The 22,173-nt window shown below is 37.7% G+C and overlaps 2 protein-coding genes across 3 annotated transcripts; one reads left to right on the top strand and one right to left on the bottom strand.

The window, feature by feature from the left end:
* Positions 1–428: 428 nt before the first annotated feature.
* Positions 429–2,738, top strand: cldc1 (C-type lectin domain containing 1). Its single transcript, XM_061717117.1, has 6 exons — positions 429–446; positions 606–681; positions 769–951; positions 1,074–1,225; positions 1,310–1,431; positions 2,402–2,738. The coding sequence occupies exons 1-6, from the start codon at positions 444–446 to the stop codon at positions 2,562–2,564; spliced, it is 699 nt and encodes a 232-aa protein (XP_061573101.1). The 5' UTR covers positions 429–443; the 3' UTR covers positions 2,565–2,738.
* On the bottom strand, positions 2,435–22,114 carry LOC133435217 (uncharacterized). Of its 2 annotated transcripts, XM_061717116.1 has the most exons (11): positions 22,101–22,114; positions 10,655–10,775; positions 7,545–7,615; positions 7,303–7,458; positions 7,033–7,185; positions 6,543–6,773; positions 6,082–6,447; positions 5,013–5,273; positions 4,772–4,869; positions 4,616–4,659; positions 2,435–4,460 (listed from the first exon to the last, which is right to left on the bottom strand). In XM_061717116.1, the coding sequence occupies exons 3-11, from the start codon at positions 7,600–7,602 to the stop codon at positions 4,430–4,432; spliced, it is 1,398 nt and encodes a 465-aa protein (XP_061573100.1). In that variant the 5' UTR covers positions 7,603–7,615; positions 10,655–10,775; positions 22,101–22,114; the 3' UTR covers positions 2,435–4,429. The 2 variants fall into 2 exon arrangements, with proteins under 2 accessions (XP_061573100.1, XP_061573099.1); XM_061717115.1 differs by lacking the exon at positions 22,101–22,114 and having other exon boundaries at positions 10,652–10,769.
* Between the last annotated feature and the right edge of the window lie 59 nt (positions 22,115–22,173).

Raw genomic sequence — 22,173 nt, 5'->3', positions numbered from 1 at the left:
GTGTGGTGTAGAGTTAACATTATTTCAAGTGCTCTACTTATGAAGAAATTACAAATCACTTCCAACTGCACAAAGTGTGCCAGTCTGTGCTGAGTCATATTTTTTTTACGCATCCGTTCTTTGCCAATTTTGGGAGGGAGATGGAGATAGAGAGGGAACTTTGCTCATGTATTGGCAAATAATCCAGAACCTATGTGCCAGGACGCCATCATCAAATATTTGCTGATTAAATGTAGAGGTGGGGGCCGTGGTGCCATCACAGGGGGAGCAAGGCTGCAAACTGAATGAATGTGATTTAACAAAAGAAAGTATTGTTCTTATATTTATTTTACTAAAGTTCAGGTTGGATTTATATTTTAATCAGTTTCTTTCCTTTCAAAATCTATTTCTTTTTTTCTCTGCAAGTGCCCGGTAAAGTCGGACAGCCAGTGATCTAAGTCAGCATGGTCAGTCACCACTTGTTTGGCTCAACAAAATTGCACCATCCAAGTTTACATGCTTTGATGCTCATGAACACAACACTCTGTCTGGTACGTTTGTGCAATCAGTAACTTTCCACTCGCCTCTCTTTAGTAAACAAACTCCTCTTTAAAACGTCCATCAAGCTCAGACACACCACACCGCTGACAAGTGTTCACTTCTGCAAGCTGACAGACATGATGAAGCTCATCAATATGAAAGGTAAGACGTCCCTCCACAGCAGATGCTGTAAAGCCTGTGTGGTCTGTTTGTGTGTGCACTAATGTTTAATCTGCTCTCGGTCATTAGGCGGCCTGGGCACCGTCCTCTGCGTGCTCCTGGGTCTTTTGGTTTCTGAAATCTCCTGTCAGGATGTAAGAAATCCTCAAGATGAAGTGGCTTTTCTAAAAGTGAGGATGGCATTGTTGGAGAATCAATACAAGCGCCTGTGTGACCAGTACTCCAGCCTGGCACTCAACTGCTCAGCTCCAGGTACTCTTTGTTCATCTTACATGTACCAGCATAAGGATGACGGTGTAGTATTTTCTTCTTATAAGCTCTTCTGCGAAATGTTTACATGTTTATTTATTTATTAATTTTTTTAACCATCACAGCAATCAGATGCGGTAGGTGTCCAGACGGTTGGCTTCAGGTTGAGGATCAGTGCTTCCTCCTTGTCACTGACAGGCAGACTCAGTCCATAAGTGCAGATAAATGTAAGGATATCGGCGCCCATCTCGCCATTCTGACCACCACAGAGCAGCATGTAAGTAATTCCAGGTGTTTTAGTCATACTCATTTATCTGTTTGTTCAGAAGAAGTGATTCACTTTGATACAATATGTTTTCAGGAAGCTGTGGAAAAAGAAGGCCGAAGGATTGGTGGATTTAACACGCATTACTGGATCGGACTGAGTGACGCTGAGAAAGAAGGAGAGTGGAGATGGGTGGACAACTCAACGCTTACAACATCGTAAGTGTGAAAAGTGTTAACCTAAAACAAGGATTTAGAGCCAAAACAACATTTTTCTAACCCTGTTTTGAAAGTACAATGGGAAATTTGTATAAGTGCAGAAGAGCTTGTCTGTTTCATATTAACCTTTACTTGCTGTACATGAGTACAGGCTGACCATTACGCTATTAATCCTCCAAAATATCCATAATCATAAGCTACGGCTGTTTTGAAGAATCAAAATTGAGGAACCTGGCTGCTTTCAGTTTCAGTGACAAAAATAGGCTTTACTTTAAACTGTATAATCCAGCTGTTTGTGCGCTGAAGTTTTAACCTACGCAGGATATCTGTATTTAAAAGGTGTCAAACGCGTTTTCTGTGTACAACAGGTTGGATTCGATGATGATATAGCTGAGAAATCTGTTATAATGTCTTCCTCATGTTTGTTATGTAGGCCTCACTTGTACTGTGATGACATGCAGTACAACACCCATTTAAAATTAGTGCAAATTTGCTGGTGTACAGTTACAAGTTATTGTCTTGAAAACATCCTGACAATGTCAAATTGTAGACTGAATGTAAAAGGGGGCTGATTTTAATTAGAGACTTATTTGAAAGTCAGGTAATTTTTACTCGATGAAGGTTGAGTGATCATCAAAATCTGAACGTTGATGCACTTCTTCTCCAAACCTCTTGGTGGTGCCTGGGTGTTATCCTGCGGCAACCACGAAATACACGTTGGCATGTTTCAGAAGGAGTTGGGTTTATTGTGTGACATGAATTCACTTTGAGTGTGACAATGTGTGACAGGTGACACGAGATAAAAATGTGATACTGTGCTTAAATGCAGTGTAGTACTAGTAAAACTAGTAACTAGTAACATTTTCTTCAAAGATGTAATTTTATTGGAAATTAAGACTCTATAGTAGGCAAGTTCAACATTAATGTAAACAAGCTCACGCTGATGTGTACTTAAATGTTGTTTGAGCAGATTCTGGAACCTGCATCAGTCGGAGCCAGACAACAACCTGTCGGGTGGACCTGAGGGGGAAGACTGCGTGGTCGTGGACAGCTACACTCAGAAATGGTCCGATATTCCCTGTGGCTTCGTGAACTCACGCATCTGCCAGAAGGCCACCAGCCCACTGCCATGAAGACCACAGAACTGCAGGAAAACCACTCAGCTATGAAAGATAGTGATCCTTTTATTGAAAAGCTTTGTGATATATACTTTACAGTCTCACATTCAAATCAACATCCTTATGTCAGCCATAAAGATCCTGTTTTTATTTTAAATAATAAAGCTTTGTCATGTGTACAGAATTAAACACGTGGATTCATTTGTTGGATATAACATAGCAGTAACATGGAGCATCACAGAAAATATACATAATATTACATAGAATCGACAAAAAGAGAAGTCAAAAGTACAGTAAGGTGAATGAAATCAAGTCAAATATAGTGATAATATACTGTAAGTTATAATATATATGTATTCATTAAAAATATAACACATAATAAACCATTAACAAACAAATTACAATGATTTTCAAACCAATTCAGTTCTATATGTAATTGAAACAAGTAGAAATGGCATTTTATCAGGATGTGGTAATTACTGCCAATGTGTATGTTACAAGACTGAATTTAAAATAGCATCACAAGGAAGAGGAGTTATATACTGTGAGAGACAAGCAAATAATTAAACTCATTTAAATGATGCTACTTAACAGACTTGCAAAACAAAAAAAACAAAATGTGGGGATTTAATCATCTAAAACGCATAATGTGATGAATAAATTAAGAGATTCTGGGAAAAATATCTGTGTGCCAAAGCCTGAGGCCTATAACCGGCTCTGATTGGATCTAAATCACACAAATCTAACATTTCTGATATTCATTCAGAGAAAAAATGTAAGTGAAAAAGAAGTAGAAATATTCCTCTGGTCTTGATCTTACTTATGACAGATTTAGGTCAAAAGAGAAACTGTTCTGAGATCTGACGAATAACAATTTAGAATCCTTTCATTCTCGCCTATGCCAGCTTTCTACACCTGCTTCATTGTGTTCAGCATTGCAGGGGGGCTGGAGCTGGAGCCTGGATGAGTCACCAGTCCAAAGTTTGAAATAATTGGGGCGCCAGAAAGCTCAGCTGGTTGAGAGAGTGCAGCATACAGAGGCTGGAGGTCTTTGTCGCAGTTGGCTTGGGTTACAGTTGTGGCCTAGAGGTCTTTGCAGCATGTCATCCACCCCCCCCGACACCCCAACCCATCACTCTGCACAGATCACCCCTCTATATTCACTCTTTATGCATTCTCTGTCCTGAACCAGCACAGTAAAAAGCCAGCACCTGCAGTGGTATAGGGGTGCATTAGTGCATGTGGCATGAGCCATTTGCACATGTGGGAAGGTAACATCGTGCTAGGAATGGTCTGGTACAGCAGTGTATCATTTGCATACATTTTTTTTGTGTATTATGAATTAAACATTTGATCAGACTAAACTATTTCCTTTAAAAAAATTACAGTATTTAGTCTCTTCAGTGTCTAAAAACGTTTTAAAGTGAGGGAACACAACACCTAGGCAAAAATGCTGCTGTCATCTAGATTTCAATGAGCATTTACAATTTTAAAAATCAATATTTCTCCGTATGAATAATTGATATTTCATTTTACATTTAAAAAAGGGTTTGCATTATTTCCATATTTTTGCATTTTGTTTTCTTTTCTACATCAATTTCACATTTGGTCACAAGCTTTTATGTACTAGATTTTTAAAACCCACCTGAAATGGCTGAGATGCATAACTGTAAAACTAACTTCTTCTTTTTTTTTAATAAGTCTGTCTTTGTCTTTGTCAGTTCAGCAATGAGATGATTGTATTCATTCAAATTCCCCTTCAGCCCATCGTACTAACACAGAGGTGCATAGCTCAGTAGATATGGCCGTTTAGATGAGGCGTGACACTAAATTCAGCTGGATGTGTTTTGTTGTTGTTGATAATGTCCCACTGGGTGATATTATGTCCTGTAGAATCCTTTGGGCTTTGGGCTGAAAAACAAAAATGTACTCATCAAAAATAAAACACTAATATCTTTAAAACTTCATAAAAGAGCTAACGACAAAAGGCAGGGCTAAGATTTCCGTGTTTGTGTGTGTGTGTGTGTGTGTTTTGTTGTCATTGTCAGGAAATAGTTCGTACATACTTTTTGCACTGGCAGAGTCGACGTCTGAGGTGTCTTCTCTTCCGCTGATGTGAGCCACAAAGAGAGATGGAGACATTCAGATAGAGATAATTGTTAATGATGCGCTAATACTCAAGTGTGCTCCCACTGAGAACGACAGGAAAGGTTTGATTGTACCTGTCGGCGGTAGAGGATGAAAGCGAGTACAAGGAGGAGGATGACGATGACTCCAGCGCTGCAGATGATCACCAGCATCCACACGCTCAGTAAGGGCTCTGCGGACAACACAGAAAGAGATCAAAGCTATACGAGTCAGGGAGCAACGTCAAGTAAAACCGAGTTTCTGGCATACAATGTTGTGGCCACAAGGTCATGCCCATATCATATTTCCTGTTCTCCTCTCACTTCCTGCACTCACCGATGTTCACTGTTATCTCAGCTGACGCCAGTCGTGTCTTGCTGCTCTTCTGCCACAGCTCACACTTCCACTTTCCGCTATCTTCTTTGACCGCACTCACAATTGTGAGATCCGTGGAGGACAGCAGATTAGATTTGAAATTGGACCGTCTTTTAGGAGGCAACCACTTCACCTCCAAATCAGGGGGCAGGTGGTCACCCAAGGTACAACTCAGTTGGAGTTTCTGGCCAGAAACTAACTTTACTCCTGAGATGGGGATGACTGGAGACAGTGGGAGGGGACAGGAATACAGAATTAAGAATTTCACATGAAAAAAGGTCAATCAATCAAGGTCAGTCAATCAGTATAAATGCGTTAATACTCAACAGTTTCAGTACTAAATTTACTCTTTTATCTGGCATGAATGATATGTTTGGACTTTAAAAGCATGATAGTACAGAGGAAAGGCAAGAGTCAGGAAAATTCTGACCTGAAGAAGCAAGAAAAGAATAGGTATAAGGACTTTAAATTTCACAGACAGAAGTTTTATACGTTTTATCTTTTGGGATCAGAAAATGAGCATCTGCCGTTGTGTTGCACACTTCTATCAAGGCATTTTGCCTTAAAGTAATCCATCTGACTGGATTTCTTCTCTGGTCAAAGAATAGTTAAGAAACAAAACTAAAAGAAATCTAGTTTTACACTATAAAGCCTTACAACAGACGGTCCAATTAAAATTCATTTTTCATTTTGTTCTCCAGAGGGAGAGCTAATCATATTACAACAGTGGGACATGGCAAGTGTGTCAGCTGCCGAATTAGAAACATGTAAGAGCACAAACACTTCCAAATACACTCCACAGCAAAGAGAATAAAATATTAGGGTAGCAAAAGAGCATAGAGGTAGAAATGTGGCAAAAAAAGGAAATACCAACAAGTCTTGTTGTGAATAACAGCTGGCAAAAAGAAACTGGCCATGACAAAGATAAAATAGCATGCTGCCATAATGGAAGAGGAAGCAGAATAATCTTTATGTGGCAGTGATTGTAGCAGAATGTTGGCCTTGTACAAAGAAATCAGTTGTGACTTACTTTTCAACACCTGGACTTGTACTGTGTGGGTTAGAATTTCCTCATTTGTCAATGTTATGGCGCATGTGTAGTTCCCTCTGTCATATTCGTTCGCCTTATCTTTCCGCAAAGAGAAATTTCCACTTTTGGGGCTGGCATTTGTCAGTCCACGATTTTCTTTCAGGTCCCAGCTGAAAGAATTCTCCTGTGAGAGGTAAAAGAGCTTCTGCGGAGTCTGACCGGAGGATCCTTTAGGAGTGAAATACAATTCGACATTCTTGATGTTTTTCTTCATTTTCTCCAAGGAAAGGGTTGGAGAAAGAGAAAAAGGGATGAAGAGAGGGGAGTTTACAGATGCATACTGAGGTCCAGGAGAGGGGGAGAAGTCTAAAAGGAAGGGAAAGATAAATAATGAAATATTGTTTTCAGGATGAAGTTGCACCTCTATGAAATAAACAATGTGCGAGTGCATGGGAACTCACCTACAACTGCAACCGAAATCTTGAACTCTTTACTATTTTTCACAACACAGGTCCATTCACCACTGTCGTGAGCTGTGGCTTTAATTTTAAGGATTCCGTGATTAATTCTTTGCTGTTTGAGGGGATCCAGCCACTTAATTTCGGGTTTCTGTTCCCCCTGACGTGTGTCCACGTTGCAGGTCAGAGTCAGATCGTCTCCAGGCAGCAGAGGCATTTCTTTATTCATCTTAACTAGAGCAGCATGAAGAGATGGCACAGTTAAAATGAAGCTAACCTTTTATAGTTATAGTACAACATTGACAACCCCACAGTGAGCAGGAATGTTAGCCTAACCACTGAGATTAATCAAAAGATTGTAAAGTTTGTTAAGTTAAACACACAACAGATTCACTTCGAGCAAAGTTGAGCAACACTGCAGAAAAACATTAACTAGATTTTCACAATTAAAATAAAATGCATCGTAGTGACAGACACCGTTTCTTCTTCTCACCTTCGACCTTGGTTACTCTGTATGTTGTTTCTTTGATAATGTTGGAATACCTAATTAGCTTACAGAAAAAAGTCCCAAAGTTCGGTTCTTCGATGTTTGTTATGACGAGTGAATCAAGAGACACAGACAGCTTTTTAGTCCATATGGAATTCTCTGCAAGGAAAGAATTGACATCTGATGATATAAGTCATCTGAGCTTGCAGCATATAAACATGTTTCACGGTTACATGGAAAAAGCTAATATAACTTTAAATAATTCAGTTGACTGACCTTTTTCATCAAATCCTTTCCCACCAAAGCTGTTTATCCAGGCAAGAACAGGGCTATCTTTTTTAACATAGAACCATTGTGTATAGTCCACCTTTTCAGAGGTGTGTGGTGTCTTAAGGGTAACAGTCTCTCCCACTTGAGCATAAATCTCCTCAGCTGTTAAAAGAGATAAAGTGGTAAGTGTTGGTCTGCAAAAATCAAACTGCCCCTTAAATGATTAATCTACGCTTGAAACATCTTACCAGCTGCTGTGTTGAGCACAGTGATGAAAAGGAAGATGGACTCAATTGAGTTCCTCATTGCAGCCCTTTGTCTGGAAATACAGTTGAAGTAAAAGGAAAAAGAAAAACATGACATATGCTTATAAATTAGTTTAATATCTGTTTATCAACCTTTTAGTTATTTCCCTGAGGGTTCTGAAAAGATGTCTCCTTCCGTAGAGATGCAAAGAAAGGCTTTCTTTCGGTGCTTTTCTTTGAATTGAAAAGGAGTTTTCTGAAACAATATTTAAGATGAAAAAAATATAGCAGCAAATGTCCGGTATAGTATTGTTGGATGATAATTTACAGACAACACACAACTTTATATACATGACATTCTAGACCATGTTGATCCAAATTTCTGTACCGGCCTATTCACTGTTTAAAGAATCAGTGCACCAAGTATAGAGCCCTGTGGTGCGACATTAGCCCATCAGGTCATTAAATAATTTTAACAAATTATTTCTGTGCAATGACCGAAATGCTTTGCTTATCTGGGTTATTTCGCTGTGTGCTTATGTTTCTTATGATTTTACAGACAACAGATATTAACTTGTAACTTGTGATTTTCGTGTATACACATACATTGTTCATTTAAGTATATATGTTTGTTTAAAATAAAAAAAAATAAAAAAAAATGAAATTAACTTTGTAGAGGCATCCTAACTTTTTAGTATAGTTATTGTATGATCATCTTTTTTTGCTGCAGAGTGAAATTGTTCAGTAGGAAGCAATGATGTCTTTGCGGTGGTCTCAGATTTGAAGAGATTTGAGAAGATAAAAGCCAAAGATTTCACAGAGCTGAGAGTAGGAGGCATGTGGTGGGCTCTGGATGAAAAGAAGCAGGCATATGTTGAAGGGGAGGGACACACAAAGCGTACGCTGGGTTGTGGTGGGATTTGATTTAGTTAAGGTGCAGATTCTTATCCCAATCCTCCCCTCTTCTCCACCTCCCCCTCTGCCTCTCACACCCCCTCTCTTCCTCCCCTGTTCCACGAAAGACGGATCTCTCCTCGCTTAAAAGGAGAAAAAAGAGAGACCACAGCAGCGGCAGCACACTTAGATTGTGGTTTAAGGTAGATGTTTCTCTTTTTCTTGCCGTTTTACTCCTTTATCTCTACTTCTCTACTACTGTATGTCACTATGTAAGCAGTGTATACAGGCCTTTTATTGAAAAATAAGAGCCGGTGTTATTGAAGTGTCACTCACGCCCACCAGCCATTGACGGAATAAGAGGATTTACATTGACAGCAAAAAAAAGAATGAAAAGTTTTTGGTAAACTGTATTAGCCAATAATAATTAAACGTTTTTCTGCCCCAAAAGCAATGCAGGTTTTGTATTACAGCTGTGTACAAAATTGAGTCTTTAAGATCAAAGTCATTAAAAAAATAGCAAAATATTAAAATTTAATTAGAAGATTAAAAAAAAAACAAGAATTGTCAAGGGTGAAAGATTAAACTGTTGTGTCTTGAGTTGCATTTTAGCACAACAAACTTGTAATTTAAAAAAAGTAATTTATGTACCTAGCATCTAAATTGATTGCATAAAGTGTCATCAGCGCTGCATGGTGTCTGGTTCTCTGTCAGTGTTGATACACGCCTCAATGGAAAGGATCAAAACTAACAAATTAGCATAATAGTATAGAGGGGCAGGATTGCTTTGAAGTATTTGCTGTTATTTGGTAAATATGCTTCATATTTTGGAATAAATGTATTTCTGATGGTATCGCAGTCAAGGCCCAAGCTAGAAGCACCATGTCTCCGCTGCATCACGGTCATCTCAATAAATACATCAAAAGTACTTTTAAAATGTTCTTTAAATCCCTCAGTAGCAATCTCAGAAAACAAAACACAAAAAGGTTAATAATGGTGTTAAATCTAATATCTGCGGGCCAAATACGCACCGATAAATATTAAACGTTCTCTTGCTCTTGAATTAATCAACAACAAATATTTTCCTAATGTTTAGTGCAATTGATGGAGGCTAAATGCAATTGTTAGCGCTCATGTTACACTTATTTACCGAAAGCTGCATTACTTATTAAAATCTGAGGAGATTATATTCATGTTTTGAGTAAATCTCTATATTACCAAGAACCTTAAAATTACATTTTCAACTGTTACATGAAGTGGAACAGAAAATAAGTGAAATCAGAGTCTGCAAGAAACAAACATGAGTGCAGTCTGGTGACAGAGCGATATTGATGATAAACAGGCCTTCACAGTTTGTGCACCTATGGAACCAGAGAGAAACCAAGATGATGATATCTGGAGCAGGATGGAGTTTCAGCAGCAGAGGAGGGGGAGGGGAGGATGGGGGTCAAACAGCAGAGAGCTGAAAAGCCAAAATACAGGACATGATGGGTTTTCAGCTGAAATGCTGCTGTATTTTCTAAACATTTTCTTGTCCTCTGTCATGTAATAATGTAATTCGGTTTCATCAAGCATCTTCCATTATACTCCAAAAGAAATCGCACACAAATTTAGTTTGTGCAGAAAATGTATTTTTCAGATCACTGTATACATATATATTTAGTTTAATTTTAATAATAATTTTAATAATTTTAATCATTTTTAGTTTTATTATGATATAATTAGATATTATATATTGCATGTAAATTGTGTAAACAGTGGCCGTCACGTTGGTAGCGGTCAGCCGCCCAGAACGTACCGTATTACAAATGTAACGTGATTTGAGGCAACGAAATAAATCTAAGATCTCACAATTTAAAATGTTATGAGTTACAGTATATAATTATAGAAGCAATGCTATATTATATATAGGTACATTTTTTATGATGTTTTGTAGCTGTTATTACACACACACATATATATAATGTAATATATAAATATATATATATATATATATATATATATATATATATACTGTACCGGTTTATAAAATGCAGTATGTTTGGACCTCGCTGGGCCTGCGGAGGTAACCGATTTATGACACAAAACTTTACAAAAAAAGCTGTATCAATGATGTTCAGTATATATATATATATATTTATATGTATTGCAAACAAGCATTCATGTACATATATGAAAAGTATAAATGAAAGGAAATGACAAATGTCTATACTTACAACTGTTTTTGAATGTTGAATGTCCTGGTGTGTTGAGCGATCTGGAGTCGGGCGGAAGTGTTTTATATTTATGAAACAAACCCTCTTTTTAAGCAGCCTTGCACCTCCCTCGGCAGTGATTGGTCTGTAAAAAGACACAGAGTTGTTGTCAGAAGCCGGAATCAGAATATTGACCTTTGATTGGTTGTTAAACAGGAAAAGGGTCAAATACGCTCACATTTTCTTCACCTTGATCTTAAACTGTGTCTCCTGAGTGACTAAAGCGAACTCAAAAATGTTCACGAATTCATAACCCATCACTTGCCTAGTGAGACGATGCTTTCATTTATTTAGAAAATCAAAATTCATTACTGACTCTCTGCATGTCTAATCTAATAAATATAAAAATAAATAATTAATCATAAGGGGCTACAATGTCTAAGTTACCACCTGATAATTAAAATTACGTAACTCGTGGGGGGTCTCACTGGATTTATTATCTATCCATACCACACTCTAAAACGCACACGAGCGGCTTTCGACCAAATCCTTTATAATTTCCCCCCGGCCATGTAATTGTACTGATGCAGCTCATACATCCGAATACAAGACTAAGCTTCACAAAAAAATGCAAATTAAAATGAAATTTCCCTTAAAGAAAGACGAAACAGTGAGTTTTTCACAAAATATTTTTAATTGTCTCTTTGTTTCAGTGTTGGATGAATTGCATACCTGAATCTAGACGGTACAGAGTGAAATAAAAGTTTTAGCAACGATAAGAGATCCGTAGCAACCTACGGAGGGACTTGTGACTAGTCCCTCCGTATGTTCCTACGGCCCCATCAATCTTTGTGTTCTCATTATTACTTTTTTGTCTTTTTGAAACGTTTAAATCTGTTCTGGAGACCAGATTCTGCTGTGTCAGTACTGGGAGTTATTTGGTCATTAATCAAGTTTTACCCTCAAAGTTTACAACAGGGTAAATCGATTCTGACGGAGCAATTTTCAACTCGTCTCGCAAATGTAACCAATTTTCCAAGATAGTCTTGAACTTGCTTTGTTTAATTACTAAAAGTTGTTTAATTTCTAAAGTTACTCGCTGCTGAACAAGTATCGCTGGTATCTGTTTGTTTCACGGCTCCAGAGAAACCTTCACACCCAAAAAACTGCGCAAGGGCTTCCTCAAAGTAAAAATTCCTGGTAATTATCTGTTACAAATTCTTGAAATTGAAGTTGCTGCATGTAAATCTTTTGAGGTGAAAATAATTACAGTGAATTTGAACAACCTGTGGTCCATAGAGGTTTATTAATGACAGACCTGCCAAACCGTCTGCTCGCGGAGGGCACACTTTCACTAGATGTCTTTTATTGATCCAACTCTTGTTTATATTGATCCAACTCTTGTTTGTTTTTTCTTTATGTCAAATGATAGATTAAGCTTAACAGGGTTGGAACAACATTAAAACTGAACAAACTTTAGCAAAAAAATATCAACAGTCTGCGTATTCAACAAATCTGTGAATGGGGTTTCAGGTTTGATGTTTTCGGCAGCAAACACCATTCTCCATTGACTTTCTGGAAAGACACTAAACTTCTCGGCAAGATCACGTCTACTGGATGTGCTAAGAAAAATTATTTATGGTTGATTTTATTTATCTTATTCATTTATTGGCTGATGTAAATGCAGCTTCAGTTAAGCTAGAAGCTACAGCAAGTTAAATGGCCACACAAAACAACACGCATCATGAAATAAATGTTGCATGTCTCTGTGTCTGAATTGTGAAGAAAATAAACTGTAAATATATATGTATAAAGTACAATCTGGAGCACACGTGGGTAAAATACAGCATTAGGGCCAGATGTGGCCCCCCACACCACTTCAGTTCTGACCTCCTTAAAGAAAAAGATAAAATACGACTTAACTTGACAACAACAAAGAACGGCGTCTAAGTTCTGACTGGACTAACTTCATATACACTAATACAGCGCTTTAGATGGCAGAGCTTCACTTGGAGTAAATGCTTCAGAAGACAAAAGCCGAGTCACAATGTGGAAACTTAATTCCCTTTTTGCCGTGAGTTTGAATTCACTAATTCATATACTGTAGCACCAACTTGTTATTGATGTGAAAAGAAGAAAAAGGCAAGAGAGGGGTTTCTGAAACATGACGAACAGTCCTAAGCTATCGTACAAGCTTTATCTTTTATCTGAGGGTGAATGTTTTTTAAATGGCTGAAGTCATGTTTTACTTAAGCTGTCCGTATAGTGGGAACACTTCCCTACATAGAAAACTGTAGCCCACCCCAGGTGAATGAATGCACTTTGATAGACACTCTTTTTTTTCTACCTACCTTTATTTACCCAGGCAAGCAATTTAAGAACAAATTCGTATGTTCTCAAGACGGCATAAAATTAGCATCTGCAGATTTCTGTCAGTTCTTACGTCTTGTGTCTGAGTTTGTCTGCGAACGCCTCTCCTTATCCGATTACACACAACACATACATGCATTTACATTAGCTGCTGCAGTATCGACACAAAAGTGTGTTATTCTGCGATAGATGATGTTAGAAACAGGGGATAAATCTTCTCACTCCATTTCACATCGTCAACCAACAAAAAAAATTAGTTTCTGGCAGTTGAAGAAACATCAATTTGTATTTGTTTATCGTTTTCTTCTTTAACAAAAAACTGCATGAACGTTGTTCATTAAGACCAAAGATCAAGTATGACATTTGGTGAAGTAAGATGCTTTTACAATGCAGATTTCAGTGGATTGACAGCAGAAAGAACGTTAATGCAGCTCGGATGCGTAGACGACATAAGTGCACCCTTTTTGAAAGCGTAAACTAAAAATACTGGTATTTTTAATGCAGTAATGCCACATTCTGCCCAAGGACACTTAACGCCATGCTAACTAATGACAGTAAGAAGGATCCGTTAGGGGATCAGAGATGTAGAAAGACACCGTCGAGGTGGTTTCGAGACATGAACCACAACAAGGACAAAACAAACATCTTGCACACGTCTTATGTGTCTCTCTGAGGTTTGTCTGCCTGCCTCTGTACTGCCTTCATGAAGAGTTCACACCTGCTTCTGTTCCCTCTGAGCCCCAAATGAAACAAGGTTTTAGTTTCCTCTCAGAGCCAAACCTTCAACTTAGAGCTACCGCACTGAAATATTTATGAATTTCTCTTGAGAGAGCATGTGTATATAAATCTGTTTTCAAAGTAAATGCTGGATACGGCAGTCTCCTCTCTCCTCAGTGGAGACATTTCTGGGGGTTGAGTTGTGATTTTGATGGAAAACACCTGAAAGCGAGGACTCCCTCATTAGTCACTCACCTAACGAGGGTGAATGTATCACATCGTGTCATGACTGAAAGAGGGAAAGAAAAAAAAGCAAGGGCAATAAGCAAGAAACAATGGTGATTCACCCTTTTCACATTTATCTCTTGGTTGCTCATCTTCCATCCTCTCCTACGAGGATTTCCCTTCAATATCGATTTCAATTTTGTTTCTTTTTTGTCTTTATCTTATCATGTCAACTCAGAGGTGTAGTGTGCCACGTAAACAAACCTGAACACAGGAGGGTCTGCGAAGAGAGGAAGACGAGTCGAACAGCTCACTTACTGTACTCTCCTAACTGCTCTACGTTTCACAAATACTGAAAATGTCAGTGGAAAAGAGGTTTAGAGTCAGAAACAAGTGACATTCTGCTCAATGTCTGAAAAAATGTTGTCTGTTACATCGTGAGGGGAACTTCATTCAAGCTTCTTTGAAACCTCGGTCTTGTGAAACAGCAGATAAAAACAGAAAAGTTTACTGTTTCTCCCACTCACCACTTCATCTCCACGTGTAAACCAGGGGTAAAGTTATTTTAGGTCTGTAGGCTGCTGAACCATCATTTCGTCAGAATGGAAATATATGGATCTTTGTTTTTACAGACTGAGTAAACTTTAACGCCAACATCACAGCACAGTTGTTATGTTGAAAGGAAAACAGAGTTTGGTTACTGTGCGTAACAGACATGAACTCACTCCTGTGCAATAGTGACATTTATCATGTTGTTTCTTGTAATAACAACCATAAACAAATGTCCCAGGAAGAACTTGTTTAGACATGTGCCAGCCTGTGATGATGAAAATGATTACACCTATGACTTCCAACAGTCTTCAACCTGGGCTGAGTTTACTTGAATCAACAGACTTGAAGCACAAAAGACTGAATAAATCTGAACATGTGACTTCCCAAAGAATGAAAATCATACAGGAAGATTGCTGCATCAGGACGTACACAACCAGCCATGTTATCGTTAATAAAGCCGTTACTTCCATCCTCTGAAATGGTGCCACATTTCATGATGTTGCTCTTGGCACACAAGACTTTGACAGAAATACGTTTCCATGAAAGCTCAAACAAATAAAGGACACTGATAGACATCAAACTTATGAACAGCATTCAAACAGCAACCTTCACTCACTCACTGAGCGCAAAATTACAAGATTAAAGTATGAGAGGGACAAAAATGCTTTGTCTGGAACAAGAAAACCTCAGGTGATAGATATTGCTTTTGGTACTTTACACTATCTGTTCAGACGAACACAGACGCAACAGTTCTTGTGTATAGCTGTTTCTATATGTTTGTTTTTTAACCCTATGTGATGATTGCACAATCCTGGCAACAGGGCACGGAGGTGGAAGTGGGATGATATGTTGCAAAATGGTTTGGGAAGTTGCATTTCACTTCACTCCTTCAATAAAAAAATTATGAAATACGATTTAACTTGAGTAGAGCAAAGAACAGTGTCTACGAGGTCTCAGACTGATAACTTTATATGCACCGTTGGGTCATTAATGTAGTGCTTTAGACCATTTTCAGTAAATGCAGCCGAAAACAAAAGCTGACACACAACGTGGAGACTTAATTCACCATTTTCCATGAGTATGAATTCACTAATTCATTTTTTAATCAAGCATGCAACTATAGCACTAACTCGTCACTGATGTGAAAGGAAGAAAAAGGCTTAAAAAGGGTTTCTGAAAATTTACAGAACAGTCCAGCGTTGACAAATGAACAGTCGTAGTTAACTAAAAACTATAGACCAAGCTTCAGCTTTCATTTCAGGGTTAATGTTTATTAAGAAATGGATGAGGTTATTTTTTAATTAAACTGTGCGACGTGTGGCCTGAATAGTGAGAATACGCTCTCGTTAGGAAAAATGTTGCCTGCCCCTGGTTTAGTGAATGAGCTCTGAAAGACTCTCAAGACAACTGTAAAATGTGTCAAAAATAGTGTTTGTCAGCTCATGCCGATGTCTGAGTTTGCTTCTCGTTATCCGAGTACACACAACACACACACATGCATTTCCATTAGCTGCTGCAGTATCGACACAAGAGTGTTTTATTCTGTGATAGATGGTGTTAGAAAACACATGAAAAAAACATTTTGGCAGGTACAGTAGCATCGCACTTCACTTCATTTCACTTCACTTCTGTGACTGAAGACACTGTTTTTGTTATCCAGTTAATGAATGGCACAATATAAGCCCATCCATCCATCCATCCATCCATCCATCTTCTTCCGCTTACCAGGTCACGGGGGCAGCAGCCTCAACAATATAAGCTTATGAATGTATTAAAAAACTGACCAACCAGGTGACTCCCATTCCCATAATCTTCCAACGTGAACAAAGAGGAATATTTCACCATAATAATAATACGTGATACATTAACAATACACCGACAACAAAATACAACACGCACACAATAAACGTATAAAGAAAATAAATGTACCCTAATATGAATCTAATACGCCATCTTTCGGGTGTTTAAAAGAGAAAATTAAAGAAACACAATCCATGCAGCAAAGAGCAGGTGAAAGATCTTTCCTCTGAAGAATCGCAGAACGTTCGAGACCGTCGAGCAAACCTACGATCATTCATGCTGGAAACCATTGATTTTGCCATCAAATCCCACAAAGCAGTGAAAAACTCAAAAATGTGAATCTCAGAAGCCTTGAGATAGTTGTTTTATATACTATACACTATATAGTATATAATACTATACTATATATTCCAGTGTCAGCGAGGATCAAACCTGTTTGCATGTAATTTCACATGAGAGGAAATAGCTGACTGTTCAGCTCTGAAACAATGCAGTCATTTTAGAGAAACAGGATTTGTATTCATTTCATACAGTATTTACGTATACTGGACAGAGATGCATTGCATTGTTGGAAAAACACACCGAGGTTCAACGAGATACGAGCAAACAAGGCGCTGCTATAAAGTTGTGAGTATAGTTGAAGAGGTTGCTGATGACGTTGGTTCAGCATGGAAAAACTGCTGTACAGCGCCTACATATGTGTCTGCAGCAGTTACTGCTTGTGTAGCAAAAGCTGCACATTATATTCCTGTAAATAATCAGATTTACCAGATTATTCATCTTCCAATCAGATTTTAACTCATACTGAAATAGGAAAAAAAAACAACTCAAATCACTCATCAGATAATTAGCACGCTAAGTTAATGTTAAAACATAAACAGCATGGGTCATTCCACTTATTTAGAGGAAACAAAAATATAATTAATCCCCTGGGCGTTAACTGCTCAAATTTCATTTGAATAATAGAATATTTTCAGATGTTTCATAGATTAACATTTCATAAAACAACACTTCACGTACATGTTCGCTATTTATTGAAGCTGAGAACTGTTCTTCCTCTCCATACCGACAGAAAATCGACTGCCTTGTAAAACTGTGTCGAACAAAGAGCAGCATCAAGGAGCAAAATACGGGGACAAACTTAAAAGATGATATGCAACTATTTAAAAATGCACCTTAACCTTTTTATATTATTTATATTTCTTGTATCTGTTTGCACTCTCTTGCACTGGAAAGGTGATGCTGCTTTTAATCTCACTGTACCCATGAATAGTGACAATAAAGTATTCTATTCTATTCTAATAAGCAAAGATAATTTGAAGCTTTAACTGTGTTTCTTTAAACAGAAAAAAGAACTAGATGATTTCACTGTAGCTCAAGTTAGATGTGAATTTCATGTTTTACAGCGCAGATGTAAAACATGTCAACATACTATATCCTTGAAACTGAATTTGTTTGTGTCTACCTTACACGCCACATAAAGAGAAAAAACCCTAACAGATTCACGTAAAAATAGAGCCAGCTGCAGCGTCTTTAGGCGCACACAGGTGCACACATCCACAACACACTAACAGACTTTGACCAGTTTAACCATCGTGCCTTTATTTCCGGGTTTGCTGCATGTTACCCATTTGTGCAGCACTGTAGATGCAATGCAGCACTGGATGAGCCTAAAGAAGATACCAGTTTGTTGTAAATTAAACAATATTTTTTTGTCAACCTGCAACTGCAGCAATCAATCGGTACCAGCCGGTTCCTCAAATAAGGACAGACTCTGAAACCTGCGGGGGAACTGATGCGAAAACATAAAGGGAGTTTACAAGATGGGAAACCACCGCACAGATGATCATTGCTCATTGAGAGATTGGAGAAAGAAGGTTGTTTAAAATGCATTAAACACATGGCGGTGGTTCAGTTGCACCTGCAACAGCAGCAGCTGGGAGTTCGAGTGCTGTAAGGCTTCTCCTGCTGCTCTGAAAAGATCAACGTTCTGATTGCAGCAATTCTGCTCTGCACTCAACGTATCATGACACAAATTTGTACTAGTGTTTGCCACACGGTTTTGTTTTGCTGATATTAGTGATGACATTACAAAAAAAGAAAGAAAATAATAACAAAATGTGCAGAAGCAGAGAAAATTAGATTTGCTGATCTGATCTGGGCTCCTGATGTTTTGCGCTGATGGAAAGGCAACCCCGATGGAAATACAAGAGGGAGAGACATAAACCGGTTCATAAATTTCAGTTTCGCTACGAGTGACTGTACATGTGTATGTGAATTTGTTCATTTGTGGAAGACAATGAAAAAGAGAATTGAGTAATACAGTTCATTATGAAGCCATGAAAAGGGAATCCTATTCTCTCACATGCAAACACCCCCATTTACAGACATTTATGTTTATGCAACAGGGAAACACAGCTTGGTAATTGTCTACAGAGATGAACAGAATATACATTAAGCTTCTGCAAATGTAAACCATGACTTGTTGTTAATAAATGAGGTGATTCAATGTTTAGTTTTCTCCCTTTTGTGTCACAGTGCTGCAGAACATAAGGAACACAACAGCTACTCTTGAATATGGCTCTAATAAAAGTATCTATTTAAGGTTTATTTGCATTACTGAATATAAAGACGAAATAATTGTGCACAGCGCTCTAAATTTTAGGTAATGGCAGAAGGATGGTAATTCCAAGCATGCGGGTGTAATAAACAGCTTTAATGGACCAATGTGAGGGACGTCGTTGACAACCTGATTAAGTCATCAAAATGGAATCCTACTGAGAAAAACTGAAGCCAGCAAGCCATCGAAATCAGCACAATAAAGAGTCTTTAGAGTGCTGAGCTGGCAGAACACCAACCGAGCCAGCGGTCCCAGCGGACATCAGTGCGACACAGGCCTCAGATGAGCATCAAATTACACAGCATCTTCACAAATTAGTCATAACATTCTTGACCTCTCAAACTATGTTTATACAGATTGTTATTTTTAAAAACTGTCATTTTATAAAGCAAAAATTATTGTATTAAACATCATAATCATAACATTTTCCTCTGCTGACATATGAAAATATGAATCAATGTCTTAAAATCATGGTGTTTAACAAAAAAACACTTTTACAAGGCTTTTGAAGCAAACTGGAACAAATCCCAACATGTACACGCTGCATAATATCATTTAACCTTAGCAAGACGGTGAGGCTCGGGTATAAAATGCCCCAAGCCAGAGCTAAGGCCCTCAGTTCCCCCAGAGAGCTTACATAACCATTAGCACCTTGCAAGGATTAATGCTTTAGGGCTTTTTAAGTGGGTTTAGGTGCTCGGAGGGCAGACAATATCTAGTGGAGAATACAGCTATGGAGGAGCACAAAACAGGTGACGCGTGTAATCCAGTTACTTTACACCCCACGACTTCATGGACCGGACATATATATATAAATATATATAGATATATCTATATATATATATATATATATATATATATATATATATATATATATATATATATATATATATATATATATATATATATATATATATATATATATATATATATATATATATATATATATATATATATGTATATCTGCTGCACGTTAACTCCGAATTTTTCATACTTTTATGAAGATGATTTCAGTTTAATTTCCACCCTGAAGCAAACTGACCAATCCATTTTTGGACCAATCCAAAGATGAGACAAAAAGAAAAAATGAAAAACACATTTTGCTTTTAAAAGTACTACAACTTCATCCTATATGCTCCGAGTCTTGTTTAAAGAAAAGGTGACGTGACTTACGGATCACAGCTGCCATGTCGTTATTTTTTTAATGTTATTTATTTTATTTGCTTTCATTAAATTAAAAAGGAGTGTATAATCTTCAAAAACATTTACATTTGTCTTCTTCTACGACTGATTTGATGTCTACGGACAGTATGAGCAGAGAGGGGAGGTCAGCGCGGTGACCGTGGATCGATCGCAGCTTTTAGAGGCTCAAGAAAGGATTTCATCCCGTGTTTACACATTTTACATTTTGCACAGTATCCCAGCTCTTTTGGAAACACACCTAACCTCTTCTGACGCTCCCAAACAGCTACAAGACGTGATTAGTACATACGTAATAATTCCTCATCGCCACTGTAGTTTTTTAGCACTTTAAATAGTTCACATTGCATTTGATCAGTTTCAGATTATCTGACTCATGAGCAAGAAAAGGTTAGTGTTTTATAATTTATATATTTGTTGACCATTTTTGGTCAAAGGCAATTTGAAGGCCGGGATTGGTTCAAGGTCCTGATACCAGCAGGAAACCCACATGGTTTTTGGCCACATTGTGATTTCTTAATCGGGATACTTGAATAACAAGGAGCCTTATGAATTTCCCAAATATGAAAAGGTAAAACATCTGCTAGGAAATAATGTTGAATAATTCTTTGCGATAACAAAACACATGGTTACGTTCAATTTTTTGTATATATGAATTTTGACTGAGAGACACCTTTGAAATTCTTCCATTTTATTTAACTTTTGATCCTTTCTGACAAAAAACTGTTGGATTTTATTTTGTATTAGAATCAGGAGAAAACCCTGCATCACACTCCAACACTTCAATAGCTGAGTGCTTGAGCATCTCAGCATTTGAACTATTCTTCTCCCGTTATTTAAGTCAGAAGCTCTATATTCAGTAAAAACTTTATTCAAACAATCAACGGCTATCAGATGATACCATGAAGCTGCAAACGGCCAGTTTTTACAATGAAACACCACAGCTCTCCGCTTGTACGCAAAGAAAAAAGTTATTTTAGTATCCTTAAATATACAATTATCTTCTTTCAGGTCATGACCCGAGACATTCTGTTTACCAGATCAGTAAGTTATATGTGCTGCTCAGAAAAATACATAATTTTCCAAAGTATTATTTAGGCTACAGTAGTTTCATAAAGGAGGATTTCTGCAAATAACAAAGATTTTCATTTTCAGGTTTCATGTTTGTAGCTGTACGTGTTATACGTCTGTTCCCCTTAGCAACGACGAACGCCACCCTAAACAGAAACAACATGCACCTTTAGTCCTCTGTCAAATATATTTCAATGTACGTCATTTGATTTAAACCTTAAAAAATGCACAATTACTGTGTCAATGCTTGACAGCGATTAGCAAACAATTAGCGTCCACTGATTGCAAACTACGTCTTTATGCTGCTGTTGCAAAATATCTTTATGTATTTGGAGAGCTGAAAAGTACATTTCTGGTCTGACATTTTCAAATCCTCCTCAGTCATTTTTTAATATACGAATATCACTGAATCTGACAGAAGTCTCATTAAGGGTCAAAGCTACGGATCAAGGTTAATTTATCTGAGACTTACTTCAAAGCAGCTATAAATCAAATCAACGTCGCCGTGGTGGTTTCAGCTTCTCCAATTATTGTGTTTTTATCACCTACATTCACTTAACACTGACCGTTAACTGATGCTCATCCTTTTCTTGTTACAATTAGATGAATCGTGGAAGTTTTAGGAGGTTCATACAACAGACAAGCCTTCAACTGGCCAATTGCCAAGATAAACCAACTAGCAGATGATAGAAAGAAAATAAAATGTTGGTGTAGACTTTTAAAAAGAAAGCCCCAAAGTGCTCCATTACTATTAGAGAGGATCACTCTGCCGCGTCTGAGTCCCTTGTCAGTGTAATTCCTGCCCTTCATATACAACTATCCCCATTTATATTTTTCTCCCTGTGATAAAATCCTTTAAATCAGTTACCAAGGCACAGAATACTGTATATATACACATAATTTAGAAGTACTCACAAGTGATGTTCTCAGTACAGCGATGAGCTCTGCTTTGACATTTGGTGGCTTGTGTGCGCTACATGCGTCTCTG

Source organism: Cololabis saira, chromosome 3, assembly GCF_033807715.1.
Source record: "Cololabis saira isolate AMF1-May2022 chromosome 3, fColSai1.1, whole genome shotgun sequence".
Lineage (NCBI taxonomy): Eukaryota > Metazoa > Chordata > Actinopteri > Beloniformes > Belonidae > Cololabis > Cololabis saira.
This window is presented reverse-complemented; position numbering and strand designations above follow the sequence as displayed.

Bases quoted from the DNA above. Each gene is read 5' to 3' on its own strand.
- cldc1 (XM_061717117.1), top strand. The intron at 682-768 runs GTAAGACGTCCC...CTCGGTCATTAG, and splicing joins GAAGCTCATCAATATGAAAG to GCGGCCTGGGCACCGTCCTC. The intron at 952-1,073 runs GTACTCTTTGTT...TAACCATCACAG, and splicing joins ACTCAACTGCTCAGCTCCAG to CAATCAGATGCGGTAGGTGT.
- LOC133435217 (XM_061717116.1), bottom strand. From the start codon at position 7,602: ATGAGGAACTCAATTGAGTCCATCTTCCTTTTCATCACTGTGCTCAAC. The intron at 7,459-7,544 runs GTAAGATGTTTC...CTCTTTTAACAG, and splicing joins TGTGCTCAACACAGCAGCTG to CTGAGGAGATTTATGCTCAA. The intron at 4,461-4,615 runs GTATGTACGAAC...TTTGTTTTTCAG, and splicing joins CGACTCTGCCAGTGCAAAAA to CCCAAAGCCCAAAGGATTCT.